General features: G+C 38.8%; 1 protein-coding gene across 1 annotated transcript in view; it reads left to right on the top strand.

Moving 5' to 3' along the window:
* ADGRB3 (adhesion G protein-coupled receptor B3) overlaps positions 1–14706 on the top strand; it is a gene marked incomplete at both ends in the record, with an annotated part of 796225 nt that extends 781519 nt beyond the window's left edge. The window contains 2 exons of the mRNA XM_082633456.1: positions 8140–8244; positions 14518–14706. Coding sequence (XP_082489582.1) covers positions 8140–8244; positions 14518–14706 — 294 coding nt within the window. The remainder of the gene's footprint in view (positions 1–8139; positions 8245–14517) is intronic.
* Positions 14707–16443: the final 1737 nt, after the last annotated feature.

Raw genomic sequence — 16443 nt, forward strand, 5'->3', positions numbered from 1 at the left:
TCTAATCACACAGTGTCCTTTGGAGCATTAGAAAAATTGTTATTTTTCTTTTGTATTTGTATTTGTATTTTTCTCTATGGCAACTGGTAGCAGACTCCCTTAGCAGATCCTTCTTCCTGTGCTTAGGATTCCAACATACAGCCAGGATATTATCGAAACATCTGCTGGTAATGAAAGGAAGTGGCAACACTGCAACCCTGGATATTTTCTTGTGCTCTTTAATTGCTTTAGTTATTGCGTGATTTCTATAGGTGTCAAATCTTGCCAGAAAAAGTCTTTGAGGTATTACTTCTTTTTTAAGCAACTGTTCAATAGTGCTCCCCTTCATCTATGTGCAACTATAGTTATGTAGCAGATGTCTAATAGATTGTGTTCAGAAAAATTAGGGTGCATTGAAACATTTAACACAATCTATCTGTTCTTTATGGATGGTCCTTGAAGAGGAGTTCAAGTTGTCCCCTCCCCGTTTTAATTCAGGCTGGATAAATTAAGTATGTTTATGTCAATCTTTCTGATAACCCTCACCCAACCCCAGGAAGCTTTACCACACAATGGCCAACTCAGGCATTTTGTCACTGACAGACAAACTTTGCCTCCTGGACTCCTGAAAGCATCTTCCCTTCACACACTCCCCAGAAACTACACATGATAACAATATTCTCTTAACTCACATATCCATAAAACCCTGTGGGTAAGTGTCATACATGGGAAGAGCCCTTTCATGGAGCCGATCTCCAAGACGATATTGAGCAAAGAAAGCAAAAGGTTGACTGGTCATAAAATGGTGGAACATGGATTCTTACTTTCTGGAAACTACACAGAAAATAACTGTAGTGATGACTCTATGTTCTGTGACCAAATCTTTTACTGGATTTGTATTCCCAACTCCAAGCGGAGACTTGGTATATCATAAGCATCCAATAAGGCTTTGTTGAGTGAGTGATGAAAACTTGAATTTTTAATCTGGTTTGCTTTAATAAAAAATGATCAAGCATTATATCTGAGTTGAGGCAGAGAGCAGTGTAGAAAATGGACCATTATGGAGGTAACACCTCAAAGATATCCACATGGGACTTCAAAGCTACCCACATCAAATATAACTCAAGGAGCTAAAAATGGCAGGTAGAAATTCCCAGAGGAGGAAAAGGCATAGAGATTGGCTGAGTGTGGCATGTGCAAGAAACAAGAAGCAAGTCAAAATTCACCATAACATGGGGTCTGTGGAAGAAAAGCACAGACAGAGAGGGTAATTTAGAAACCATATAGTGAAGGGCTTGCAACCATGGAAACAATTACCTGATTTGTTACTAAAAGCTGCTTAGTCTTTTCTGTTGTATTTTGTTTTGTTTATTTTTAGTGAGGAATATTTTTAGGACAAATCTGGGCTATGGAAAGATGAATATGGAAGTAATAGGAAGGAGATATTATTGTATGGTGAACGAGGCAGTTGAAATATAAATTAGGAAGTGACTAGTCGAAGAAAGAAGAAATGAAAGTCCACTTCCTAGAGGTGGTAGGAGAGGAGAAGGACATAGGGACACTGCAGAGTCAAGATCAGATCCTTAACTGAGCATAGGGTCAAAGGGCAGGGGAACAGAAGAAAGATAGCTCTATGGGTCTGAGTCTGGGTTTCTGCTACTAGTACCACAAACAGATCCAGGGAAGCCAAGGTGACATCTAGCTAGGATGAGTTGCATTTTAATACTTTAAGGATTAAGGTGACTAATATGATGTTAAAACAAAAACATTTGGCAGGTGATTTAAATTGTCTGTCTTGGATTGAGGACGAAGCTCAAGGAATTCTAAGGAACGCTATTATAAACCTCCATTCTGAAACCATAATAGACATTGTTATTCTTTCCATGTTAAAAATACATGGAGAGAGGTATCTATTTGGTATCTTCTCTTGCAAAACCATGGGGATAAACCTTGTCACATTCTTCCATGGGAACCACGCAGCCTTTTAAACATGCTTTAGAATGTTCCTTTGATGTTTCTAGTGAGTCTTCCACTCCCAGTAAACCCATGCTTCTCATTCTGGGCAATGGTGGTGGGCAGCAGGCACAAGGCAGCACCGATCCAGGGTGATCACGAGCTATCTTTGTGGGGACTTAATTTTATTGGAAGATTTGGGAGAATATAGTCAAGTAAGATAAAATGTTATTTTATACTCTTTTTATATCACTGTGAACACAGCTAAGCTATGACATAGAAGATAAAATTTAAATTAATTTCTAAATATCAATAGAAAGCATACGATTTCTTAGAAATGTCCTTTTCATAAAAGGTCCCTTCCTGCTTTGTCCCCGACCCCCAGCAGTGGGTACATTTTGTTAGGCAATCTGCACATTTTGGGAGGAAAAATTTGAGCACTGCAAACTTGGCTATATCCATCTCTTGTAGCTTCCTAAATTTAAACTATTGCAAAAGTATTTATTTGTAGCCAAGTGTACTCTTGAGTGACAGTGACTATATATATATGCACACACACACCTTATTCAGTCTTTTCAGACCTTTTGTCTGGTTTCCTTTAAGCCCTGAGTACATATTTATTCAAATAGAAACATGTTTGAAATGTAAATAGACACTGTAATGTCAGACATTTCAAATGGCTACAGGTTCTGTCTTATGGATACATTGGGACTCTGGCCAAAGAAAAGTACATAAATCATCCCCTTCCCACAATGTGGCTTTGATTTGATAGTCAACCTTAATTCCTGAAGTGTCTCTGGCTTCCTTGACATGGGTTTTCACATCACTGCAGACTAGTATTCAACAGCCCAATCTGGATTGAAGCCTGTAAAGCAGTGAGACGAGTAGAGATAAACCTAGTTTTATATGAGTAAATATGGACATTGGCAGTTTAGCTATATAAATGCCTAACACTGAAAAGGTAATTCGGGCCAAGTGGTTTCTAATTCCTAACAGCACATGATTTCCCAGTCCCATAATCTAAAGTTTATAGTCGGGAGATTCTCCAATTTTTTCTAGCAATTTCTTTCCATTTCTAAAACTTTATATATAGTAAAGCCTATCTTATCTGTAATTCAGACTTAAAGAGATTCCAACTCTATGATTCAAGACTCTGAATTTGGAAGAGAAAACCTTCCGTTTGTTTCAAACCACCTTCAGGCCCTTTATAAGACATTTGTACAGGAAATAAGGGATCACAAGAGGACCAGAACAGGGAGGGAGGCTTTTTGTCTGGGGCCAATAAAATGAGTCTTCCCTCCAGTGGAGAGGCCTCTTGAATAGAACGAGAGGGGGCAAGATTGATGATGACCTTCCAAGGCCTATGTATCTATGTATCTATGACATCTCATTCATTTAATTTATTCCATACACATCTGTCGAGCACCTGCAGAATGCCAAGCACTGTGCTAGGTGTCAGGGATGCAAAGTCACTGCCCACGACGTGTTCAGAGACAAAATAAGGAGACCAGCCTTCAAACCAGAATTGCAGGATTATGGGACTGTTGCAGGGTGATCAATATCCACAGAGCTTATGGGCTCTCTACAGAGGGCCCCTCACCCACCCTGGACTGTTTCATCTCCTTTTCCATCAGAAAAAATGAGATGGCATAATCACAGACTTGAATGGTCTGATAAGGGATGCTCCCTGGATCTGCGGGGTCCATCTAAGACAGCAAGCATCACGCAGAGAGAACTCACTTGGATTCAGAATGGATTCCAACCTCCCACTACCTGTGTGAGCTGGGAGCTTTACTGGCCTCTCAAGCTAAGTCTCCTAATCAGTCAAGTGAGATAGGGCCCACCACCTCCCAAGGTTATTGTGAGTATTGGGGAAGATAATAATGGCTACTCTGGTTCTTACCTGTGTGCTCCAGTGATGTGATTTATAGCCCTTTTTAAGTCTTCAAAACAATCTTACAAGGTTATTCTGACTACTGAAACTGTGGCTAAAGGGAGGTTGGGTTTTGGGCCTCTTACCACACAACTTGAAAGCCATGGAAGTAGGATCATAATCCAAATTTGTCCAGACCTAGAGCTGTTAGATTTGATATGTCCCAAGTATTTAATCAAGGAGATTGTCTGGGATGTAATAGGAGCTCAAGACATGAAGTTTATTCACATCTTAATTTTTCTCAAATATCTGAAATTTCATGAAAGTGTTTTACAGTGTATCACTTTTTCTCTAATTTCAACAATTAAAAGGCTGCCAAGGCTGCCTCCCTTGAATTACAAAGATAAAATAAAAGAGAAGTGTCCTATGAAAAAAGCTATTCGGGAGACACTACTTTTAGGCACTTAGGTGGCTGGTCTTCTTGGGATGGCTCTTCAATACAGTTTTGAAAAAGGCTGAATGATAATAATCTGAGTGCAAGGGAGCATTGCCAAGCATTTATCTTTATTGCAAAAGATGCCTGTAATATTTGAAAGGCGTTATAACTGAAGGAACCTGAATTTTATATGTATTGCCAATTAGAATATATTTGATTGCTTAAACAGAAAATCCACATGAGTTACAGTTTTGTCACAGAAGTCAATTTCTTTGAGACACAGAATGTTTAGGTCACAAAAGAAAGAAAAATGTAAACAGATAAACACTAAGGTCTGTAAAAATCCAAAAAGAGCCATCAAAATGAACCAGTAAGATTTATAAGCATGAAAACTTCTAATTAGGTGAGCAAGATCATCAAAGGCATGACTGCTTCAAATAAATAATTATTTAGGCAAGTAAATAAATCAAGGGAAACCCTTATTACTTGTGACAACTAACACTTCAGCTTAAGTTTTTATCCCAGAACATTACTGGGATAGAAACCATCCAATATTCATTGTGATGCTGGCTTTCTTCTCAATGGAACCTTCCCCACTAAGAAAAGCAGAAAGATGTACTTGAGTTTATGAACAAGAAGGAATCATTCATGGAAGGTCAAACTGGGCCCATGACAGATATGTGAGCTGTCCCTTGGCAACCCTAATGTGACACTCCTCTCAGAACCAGCAGGCCATCATTGCTATGGTGATTTCTGGCTGTGCTAAGAAGGCAGTTTCAAATTAGAATGGTTATCTGGCATGAGGATGTTTCTAGATAGGAAGGGCCCTGAATTTTAGCATCTAAATTTTTCATTTGTCTTTATATTCATTTCAGGGTCCTTGAGCTTCATTGTTCAGAGTAGCTTTCATGAACTTATGGAGAACATTGCAAACTGCTTTTTGGTTGTATCATAGTGGTATCCACCATATACATTTCTGAGAATGTCTTAACAATCCAACTCCTCAAAATAAAATCCACTCGGTTCAGAATCAAGCACTGCCCATTCAATCAGGACATGATTTAAAAACTCCTATCAGTTAATGTATCCTCATTTCCATGGGATATATTTGACACTTTGTTTGCTTCATTAAACATGCTTTACCCGTCAGGGATATTTGGTTACAAGAGACAGAGTGATTTTGACTGACAGACAAAAGAGAACTTTGTTGGAAGGATATGGAAAAACTCACCTCTTGAAAAGGGATGGTAAAGACCTTGATGGACAGTTCCCCAGTGCAAAGTCGGGACCCTCTGATGAAATAAAAGATAAGTGGAAGACGACACAGCAAACCCACCACAGGGCCACCTTAGAGCAGGCGTGCTGTGCCAGCAGTATCAACCATCTTAGAAGAAAATAAGTCCATCTCTTTGGAAAGGAATGATTGTCTTGAGGAAAGGGGATGTGGGCATAACATTAAAAGTTGTACTAGGAATTCTCGGCATTTTATAAAATGGAAGAAAGAGAACAAACACGATGCAGGAATAACTGATTTGAGAATTTGCAACTTAAAAATGAATATGTAAAGATTGGGAAACTGACCTCACGTGGATTTCTCGTAGCAAATTTCCCTGTCACTTACTGCTATAACAGCACCGCTTCTTTTCCTTACCACAGTCTAATTTAACTTTCATTTGAGTTATTATGTGATTAATACCTAGGTCCTCCATTACACCTCAAACTATAAAAGGGCAGGGACTCTACCAGATTTTGCACACCATTGTTACTCCCCCGTTTAGCTCGATATGTGATGTCATGAATATGTATTAACTGACAGAATGAAATATCGTTAGAGAAATATCAGTACTATGACATCACTCCTACTGCACCCTAGCACAAAGTAACTGTGTGGTTAGACTCGTTATCATGAAAAAACACTATTTGTAAGTTAGAGCCAGAGTCGATATTCTGATGACTATAGTTTTGTTTTGTTTTGTTTTGTTTTTAAAAGCATTCCTCCCCCCTCCCCTCCCCAAGTTCCCTGAAAGTCATCAGACCCGCCCATCCCCACCCCACCGTCAGAGTCTGGCTCCTGCAAAAAAAAAAAAAAAAAAAAGCATTCCTTGTAACACAAATCCGTATTTTAGTCCGTGTCTTAGGACCTGGTGCTGCTGGAAATATTTGCCTCCCTAAGGACAGAATGTACTGCATTGTTTGCCAGCTACTTGGTCCTCAATATCCCTCCATAGCGTTGTTTATGCAAATCCCCCTTCCATCAGTCCGCATCAGCTATCACTAGTCAAGTTACGTTTGCCTGGTGTTCCTCTGTAAACCCTGCAAATCTGTTTTTTGTACTCTTCCCAAAACTGCAGGGAAGTTAATCACTCTGTAGCCGGGTGCTGTGTTTCATGCTCCTGTAACCACTGATGGTGCCATGTTCCCATCCTCCCCACCTGATTCATCAACAGCAAACTCCTAGAGCTCAGAAGAGCCAAGGTGGAAATAATCCAGTAGAGCAAGACTTAAAATGACAGAATTCTCTCTTATGAGAGTAGGCTAGTGAAAATGGAAGAATTAGCTAAACAAAGTATTGCCTAAACACAGATTCATTAAATATAGGAAATTAAAGTTGGCATGAGAGAAGAAGCCTTTTTAAGATATGTTAAAAATGCCATTTGCATTTTTCTTTTGCCGTTTTTGTTCTCAAGGAGAAAAAGTGTTCTACACAAATGTCTTTTGAGAAGAAAATTGAGCATTATAGATCTTCCTCCAAAGATATATTTCTTTTTTCAAAACAAATCCTTACTTTTGAAAATATTTGATAATTAAAACAATAGACCAAATGTTCAAATCCTAGCTTAGGCATGAATATAGTATACCCATGCAATCCACAAGAGCAAATGGTGAGTTATGAATCACATGCTTAAAAAAAACTATGAAATCTTACACAAACATGAAGGCATAATCTTGGAGAACCACCAAAACTTTGAAATTTTTAACCTTTGGAAATCACAGTAGAGGAAGGTATTTTCTCCTTTACACTTGTAAATACAGGGGATTTATTATCTAACTCTTCTTTGTTAGTGCTCTTTTAAAGGCTCTGTAACAGAAAAAGATTCAGCTCATGATATTATACCTACCCCGAGGTCATTTTTTATTTCTGACTCTATTTGTTGAGTTATGATGAATTTGGAAGAAGTATATCACCAGGGATGAAGAATATCAATATATTTGTATCTGTGCTTGTAGAAGCTTATCAACCACACAATTTATGCTCTGAGTTCTAAGTGTTAAGATTCTGTACCATTTTGTAAACAAATATGTGAAACCTGTGGGTCAGATTTTCCTTCTGCAAAGCTCAATCACTATGCACCAGGAAAGTGTAAGATTTTAGATCTCACATTATATTTCAGACACTTTAGTGCTTTGAGTCAGCCTTAAATGGCAGGGCCTGGGATTTTGCTTCCCCTTAAGTACAGCCAGCTAAGATTTTAGTGTTTATAGAAATAAAACATAAAAATGTAATATCTCCCATGGCAAACACTGAGAGACTGTGGTGCTTTACAAGTCAACGTTTTTAAACTTTTTTTTTATATTGTCACAATTTTTGTAAAACAGCTTTAACTTTGAATGATGAAAATCTTACACAAGAATGACTGCTATATTTTTAATGCACCCACAGGAGAAAACTATTTTTTGGTAATCTTGTAAGTGGAAGAAATAGCCAATTCTTCATGTTCCAGAAGTGCTGACCATAAGACAAGGATTTGGTGCAAACCATTTGCATTTTTGGCATCTTCTGGGACTTTCTAGTTCCTGCAAAACTTGATTTCCCTTATTAGCATAGCAAAATACTAAATCTCTTCTTTTAACACATGAATCAGATTAGAAACAAGAGCCATCTTACTCTCTTTTGCAGAAGGTCATGCATACAAGGAAGAGGCATATGGAACTGTTTCAGGAACTCAATCAGAAATTTCAAACTTTGGACAGATTTCGGGATATACCAAATACAAGCAGTCTGGTGAGTATGCTTTACTTCATCGGTGCCTGATGCCACCATAAAGATGCATCATGTCAGGTGTCCCCCCTGCCTTCAGGAATCTCCCAGTTGTCTTGGGAACACAAGAGTGGCAAAATGAAAAATAAGTAATAATCCCCCGAAGGTTCTTTGAAATGTACTAAGAGGCAACTTAGGAATGACAGAGTCTTTAAGTGTTTTATTCATATTTCAAATGTTCTCAATTATAAGGTCTAATTTGAATTAGTTATATATCAAAAATGTGCTGGATTCACTTGTACCTTTTATCATCAGAGTTTAAAGTCAGTTAATTCAAATTTCCAAGTACTTGACCAAATATTTTCATTAGAATGCCTGGCATTTTAAGGTCATTAATATATATTATAAATATATAAATAACACATATATCTGTCTCTCTCTCTCTCTCTCTCTCCATATATATATATATATATATATATATATATATATATATATGGAGAGAGAGAGAGAGTTGCTACCTAAAACTAGACTGGTGGGCTTTGTCTACCAGAGTTTCAGGATACACATCAGCGCTGGGGGCTTTGATTGTTGATTGCAGCCATTCTCTTCACTCATTCCCACTACTATAATGCTGGCATAGGATGTAATCAAATAAAATGATGTTTTGCAGTTACTATGTGCATGGCACAATCAAAGCTCCAGAGAAGGCTGTATCATTATTCGTGAGAGCACTGGAGCAGGCATCCAGAAATCAGTATGATGCTTCGACAAGATATTTCAGTTTTATGATGGTGCAAAAGCAATATGCATTCAGTAGAAGTCGTACTTTGAATTTTGATCTTTTCCCAGGCTAGTGAGATGTGGTCCAGTACTCTCTCGTGATGCTGGGCAGGGGTAGGGATCCACAGCTCCCACTCAGTCCCGAGATCATGAGGGTGAACAACTGATACACTGACAACCGTTCTGTACCCAGACAACCATTCTGTTTTTCACTTTCAGTGCAGTATTCCATAAATTACGTGAGATATTCAACACTTTATTATAAAACAGGCTTTGTGTTAGATGATTTTGTCCAACTATAGGCTGATGTAAGTGTCTGAGCACCTTTAAGTTCGGCTGAGCTAAGCTATGATGGTCGTCAGTAGGTTAGGTGTATTGAATGCATTTCGACTTATGATATTTTCAACTTATGATGGGTTTAGTGGGACATAACCCTGTCATAAGTTGAGGAAGATCTGTAGAAGAAAGCTCAAGCAAGAGCTATCTGCTTGAGCTTTCTAGCAGATAGTTAGCTTCTGCTAAGAACTCGAGAGCTCAAGAACGATCTTGAGCAAGTTACAAAGTTCAATTTCTGAACCTCAATTTTCTCCTTCTAATTTGGGCATAGAAAAACAGTCATTAATAATACACTTCCTTCGATCCATGCACTTTCCAAAGCGGGTGGGACCCTGAGATGCTACAAGCTGAGACTCAGCTCTGAGGGCTGGAGCTGGGACAGCCGTCTGACTCCACGTTTCTCCTCTCCAAGCGTGGCACTCCTTTGCCTCACACTTTTGCAGTCCCTAGCTGGACCTATTCCTTCCAACCTCTGGCGTTCTGAAATACATGTCACTCTAAGGTATTTGGGGTCACTTTCTAACGCTAGTGATTCTTTCATACGTGTATGGGTCTTAATCCTGGCTTCCTGATTAGTATCATTAGCTTATCAACAGCAAGAATTTATGTGTCTTTGTGTTTTTCTTGTATTCTTCTCAGTACTAAGTATGATGCTGGTCATGCGTGGTAAGTTACCAGTAAACGGCCGCTCTTGATTTCTTGCATGTCTAATAGTTTAATCTGCATTTGTTAAATGAAGGTTATCAGAAGTATATACACTTTAACTCTTCATTGGTCTCTAAAGAGTTTGTGTATATCAGTCTATTTTCCTCCATACAGCAGGAATCATGTGTGATGTGGAATCATCAACACAGCAATAGGCATAGAGAAAACACTTACACGTAGTGAGTGGTTCTTTCTCATCTACTGCCCCCCGCCCCAAATATTAAGCTGTCAGTTTTTAGTTAGCAGGAAAATGAAAATTGCACCATTGAAATTAGACCTAAACTTATTAGCTGTTCATTTTGAAATGTTGAAAGCTAACATTGAAATGAATTGAAGAAACTTCATTTTGTTTTTTGGGTTTTTTTAAGAGAAGGTTATGTTTACCAATCCAAAAGCCTTATGCAACCAATACAGCTGGCTGACTGCTATAATATGACTAAAATTTCCCCTTGTATGGTCTGGGTATTAAATCATTAATAGCACAAATATCTGTATCTCAGTTTCCTGACAACCAAAATAGTCTACTAATTACAGCACATCTCTGCAGCAGCCTGCCTTTTCTGGAAAGGATTTATAAATATTTATCATTTGGGAGGTTAGGAGTGGCGAGGATAGTTGTCATTGCTGCTTCACTATTGTCCTAAATACATGAGAACAGAGAAAAAAATCCTGATTCAGTTCTGATTAATAAGGAACGTGTGAGTGAGTTCACTATCCTTAACTCAGTCATATAATTCATAGCGGCACATTGCTAATGGAACAGTGCATAATTGGGTGGAGAAAGACATTTTCAAAACAGAAACCTCAATGAAGTCTGTTTCATTTTTTTTTCCGGCTCCTAACTCACAAAACCTGCCTGGCACCTGCAAATGATGGTAATTATGTAGAATGTGGGAAATCAAAGGGAAACCAAAAGACCATTAAGTCCATCTCCCTGTTCCAGCCCGGACAGCACCTGAATCCCTACAAGGGGTAGGCATTGTTAACAGCCCTTCCCTGTGAGTGTCTCCATCAGGATCCCACCCGCGCAAGCAGCAGCTCCAAATTCTCCCTCTTTTAGAATGTAAAATAAACACATTCTCTTTCACTTTGTCCCTGCGATCGGTAGACTGGAAGGAAAGAAAGAAGAGAGGGAGGGAAGAAAAGGTGAAGGGAAGGAGGGAAAGAGGAAAGGATGGAGGCAGGAGGGACTTACAAGTCTGCCCGACCCTCAACCCCGGCTGGGAACTGCGGGAAACACGCAGGCAGCCCAGGCCATGTTTCCGGTGGCTCTGAATTCTCATATTCCATTAATGTTCTCTATTTATACAGCCTAAGACCATATTCACATTTTTGGAAGCCTCACGCATGTTAGCTTATACTGAGTTTATAATTTATTAGGGCTTTATCACACATGTTTCAGTTTGAGTACATCGCCTCTGTTCTATACTTGAGCTCAAAAAGCAAACCAACCGACGTAAAACAGTTACATCAAGTCAGGAACTTGTACCAACTCTGATTGAATTTTATATCAGGATTTAGGCCTCCACTGAAAGCTTTCCTGGCCTAGGTGGCTCTCCCTGTGGAATTCAGTGATCCCCACGGGCTGTTCCAAGGTTGATCTTTCCTTGGACCGTTGAATAGTTTACACTTTCCACGTGAGAATCCATCCACCCCAAGCACAGAGGAAGATGGGTGGCCCGTGGGCACCACCCGCTGACTTCCAGCCCCCTCACTCCCCAGGGGTCCTGTTCCCACCCTGATTGCTGGGGGTGGCGGTTCTTCTCCACTCAAGGGTGTCCGCACACTTGGGAACAGTGGTGAGAACCACAGCTCAGCAGGGAGTACTATGGGATGCCAGAGGAGATGAGCCACGTTAACTAATTTATTACCCACTAATAGAAGCTCTCGGAAATTCGATCAGTCCCGTACTGCCAATAATACTATTTGAAATTAGAATCTAGACACCCTGACAGAGTTTTAAATGAGCCTTTTTAGTTCCTGTATCCATGGTGCTTGATCTTTAAAATATAAAAGGAAAATCACACTTGTTCCAAACATAATGAAACCTTTATTTTTAAAGCCAGTGAACTAACACTTTACATATCTTGAATGCTTTTAGGATTGAATAATTTGACTTTCTGTCAAACCTAGGATTCCCAGAAAGCTCCTTGAGACAGCCATCCTCCAAGGATAAATCCACCCCATGGCTTTCCATTGATGACTGATGGCTCAGGTCCCTGTAGTGTCCTCTAAGGTCCAACCATTCTTCATTGCCTACGAAATAAATTCCAAATAGGGAAGTAGCCTGGCAGGCGAAGCCCTTTATGATCTGGCTTTCAGTTCACCTTTGCCTGTTTTTTTCTGATATTCTTTTTCACTCCAGCTAAAATGAATTGGCACAGTTCTGAGATGTCCTATCTCCATGCTCTCTGGATTTGTACTTCTTGGTACACGTGCCTTTCCAGCCACCCAACCTCCAGCCACACATATGCCTTCATGACAAAGCCCATGCTTCTATGTCAGCCTTAATGTCATTTTTCTCAGAAAGTTCTCTGTGCTCCACAAAGGGAAGCTGTATTTCCACCCTCCGAACTCCCTCAGCATTTTTTCCAGATCATAGATGTGGATATAACTGTATATTTTATACATTCATTTAACTATAGACACCTTTATGATATGTATGATTACTATCTAGTGAGCATTTATTAAAATCAGGCATCATACTAAGCCCTTCCATGTTTTTTTTTTAATCTTTGCAGCCCCACAAAGTAGGTAATGAGCTACACCTTTGGCCAACTCCTTTGGCCCAAAAGACAAAGCGTATCTCTCTTTTGCAGATAGTAAAGTTGAGATTCAGAGAAATGGTGTAAATTGTTCAAGGTCACATTCATATGGAATGGAGTAACTGGAATTTGGTCCTGTGTGTATTGGGCTTTAAATCTATGCTCCCTGGTGGACCATGTGCTTTTCACCAAGTGATTTATCACCTTACTCTCCCTAGCACCTAATATGATGCCAGCACAGAGCAGCTGATAAATAAACATGGGTTGAAGGGAAGCAAGGAAGGAGACAGGGAAAGAAAAGAGGGAGAGAGAGAGAAGGGGAGTTACAAGACTATATAGTTCATGAGACTTTAGGGTATTAGACTAAATCAGAATTAATCCACTGTACATATCCCCAAAGTTAACTTTTTTATTAAATCTTTACCTATTAGCTTCTTTTTTCTTGTGTGTCCTCATGATTAAGGCTAATAAGTGTTGAAAACATCTAATGTATTGGAATTTTAATAACGTAATTTCTAGTTATAAGTATTTCTGTAAGTCACCTCTTTGGCCTATCCCAACCAGAGGATGATTTTTAATATACTGAATGGAATCCAAATTATTATTCAAGTACCTGTTTTTGATTGTAATTGATTGTAGTCAGTTGAAGGCCAGAATTTGTGGGGGGATAAGGGGGGAAGGGAGAGGGAGTAAAGGACGCATTTAACAACCATAGTTGTTTTAAGTTTTTTCTAAGGAGATTTCAGTCATGATTTCCTTCTTGTTCTTTGATGTTATTCAGCTTAGTGTATCCTATTCAAAGCCCCTCATTTTACAGAAATCTTTAAATCATACTTCTTTAAAATAGAGAAATTTTACTGCTAACTTTCAGCAAATACCAGACTATAAAAACCACAAATGATGTCTGTTCATGCAGTCATCGAGCACCTATAACATGGAAGGTCTCGGTGGTGTCATAATTAGGCAGATCTTAAATCTTAGGTAATTAGAGGGTGTGGACTGTGAAACTTAAGAATAAATGACTTGTAGACATTTAAAAAAATGCTTATATTGCTGGATATGTTTCCCAAAAAAGTGTGCTCTTTGAAAGGATTTGTGCTAGTGTGCCACCCAAGTATATAGAAAATTGTGGGGAATATACATCAGATAAAAAAATAGATTACACATAGCAGCATTTTCATATTCTAAAAAGGATAATTTCTTGCAGAAAAACTAAACAAAGACAGTGATCTAAAATTTCATTTTATGAAATATGGCTACTTTGGGTTTACAGTTTTTAATGTTGCATAACATGCCCTATGACATATCCTCAATTTTTTTTATCCCTCCAGAGATTCTGACAAAATACTTAAATTTTCTACATTTAATCTTAGCAGTAACTTAACGTTCCTTCCTACCTGAACATATAGCCATCCTGACACTTCACAAGATGCCCCAAAACAAAACGTCATCTACCTTGCCTTCTATAATACTATTCACTTCCTTTGATTGCTGGAAAATTTTAGGGTAACTCAAAAAAGGTGTTCATCAATTTGCTCAATGAAAGAAAACTGAAATCAAAACCATTTCCTGCAGCTGGCCACAATTTCAAATCATCTCTGAATCACATAAACTGGATTAAGTTTAGGAGCAGGCTCTCTTCCTGGAAATTTCAACAAGCAGCAATCCTAGTCATCAAATAAATGACTCTCTTCCCCTCTCTTCTCGACAGGAAAACCCAGCACCAAACAAGAATCCATGGGACACTTTCAAAAACCCCAGTGAATACCAACATTACACCACAATCAATGTCTTAGATACAGAGGCAAAGGACACCTTGGAACTGAGGCCAGCAGAGTGGGAGAAATGTCTGAATTTGCCTCTGGATGTGCAGGAGGGGGACTTTCAAACAGAAGTTTAACAAAATCAAAATGGACAGAGGTGGAGACAAAATGTATTGCACTGACACTTAAGACTTGGGAAGCCTGACATTTCTATCCAGACAGTGTGACTCTCTTATGTCAGCATCTCCACATGCCAGATGTCAGTGGTGTTTGCTTTGGTAACTTCTCCCTAGTCAGGTGAGTGGAGAGAAGCCCAGGTGTACAGTCCTGACCACCCTGTGTTGTAAGTACCCGTGGAATGGATTTGTAGGGTAAACTTTATAGATAAACCTCAAGCAACGATTCATGTTGTAACCGCTTCATATGGTTTAGTTTTCAAAAAAACTTCACCATGAAGCACAATGTATATATTTATGCAGTTTTTAAAGTTTATAACAGTCTGTTTGGCCATTACTACACTTTTTACTTTATAATATAAAAGCAAAGTTTTTGTCATTAAATGAATGTTTGTTGAGCTACATTCTTCATTGCTTTAAATGCAATAAAGTAATAATCTCACTTTTATATGAATAATATATTTCACATCTTTATTATTGCAGTTTTCTCTAGAAAGCTCTGAGTAGCTTTCTCTGCTGCAGCTGTGTATAAAATATTTAAAATGTTGTATGGTGTAAATAAACTTTTGTCTACATATCAGTTTTTTAGTGCATTTTATTTTGGATTTGTTGAACGGAAATTTACATATTTATAAAGTTTTGTTTCACTACAGATAATGAAAATGTATTCATGGTTTTAATAGCATACCATTATTACTCCTTTGAGGCTAATGATTTCTCCAATGTAATAGTAGGTCTGTATAGTGCTTCTGTATTTTCTACTCACACACCCTTTGGAGCAATGTACCATGTAAATGGGGCTTGTCAGAAATCTGCTGCCATCATACTCTTACATAAATATTATGTTTTTTCTCTCTCATGACAAAAAAAGATAACTGCTAGTAGGAAACAGTAAGTTACCATACAAAAATAATACAGGGACAATGTTTATTATAAGTAATGAAGTTCACTGCATGTTTCACAGAAGAAACTACTTGTACTACCGTTCTTCATAGCATATGGGGAAAATGAACTTATTTGGGATTTAAAAAAAAATTGTATCTGTACATTCTCTAGCAGAAGGAAAGGGGATTGAATGTATTGGCAGATGATTTATCTGTGATTTGAAGAGTCTGACATGAGCCTACTGCAGAAGGCTCCCTGGTGTCCTGTCTGGTGTTAGAGCCACACAGTGATGTCCCCCCCCCACCTCAGGGTGGCACCAGAGGAACCCGGGGACCAGGGATGCAGGTTGGGGAGAGGATTTCGGCAATTTCCTCATCCTTTCGGGGATGATGAGATTGTGCTTTTCAGTCTGAGAGAAGTAAAGGGGATGGGGAGGAGATTGGGGGCTTTGAAATTTCTATGATGTTTATTTAGTTTGCTGGTTAAGCCTGGGCTGCACGGTCTCCTGTGGTCTGGCTGAGACTCAGATGGGTTCCTGCTGCCAGTGACCAAGGGGACCCCGGGCCACAGGCCACGAGGCAGACACCAAGGTGCTTCAACCTCAAGGGCACCTCTGAGCTCGAGCCTTAAAACCCAACTCCTGTCAGATACCCTTCCTGTGCTTCATGTAAAGACGTGAGAAGTATATTTTTAATCAGATTTTAAAAATAAAAGTGACATCATTATGCAAAAAAGAATACAACATAATGAAGGACTGGTTTTTCAATAAAAATAAACTTGATGCTAATTATAATGTAATTGTAATATTTAATG

Source organism: Mesoplodon mirus (genome assembly GCF_964341445.2).
Source record: "Mesoplodon mirus genome assembly, chromosome: 10".
Classification (NCBI taxonomy): domain Eukaryota; kingdom Metazoa; phylum Chordata; class Mammalia; order Artiodactyla; family Ziphiidae; genus Mesoplodon; species Mesoplodon mirus.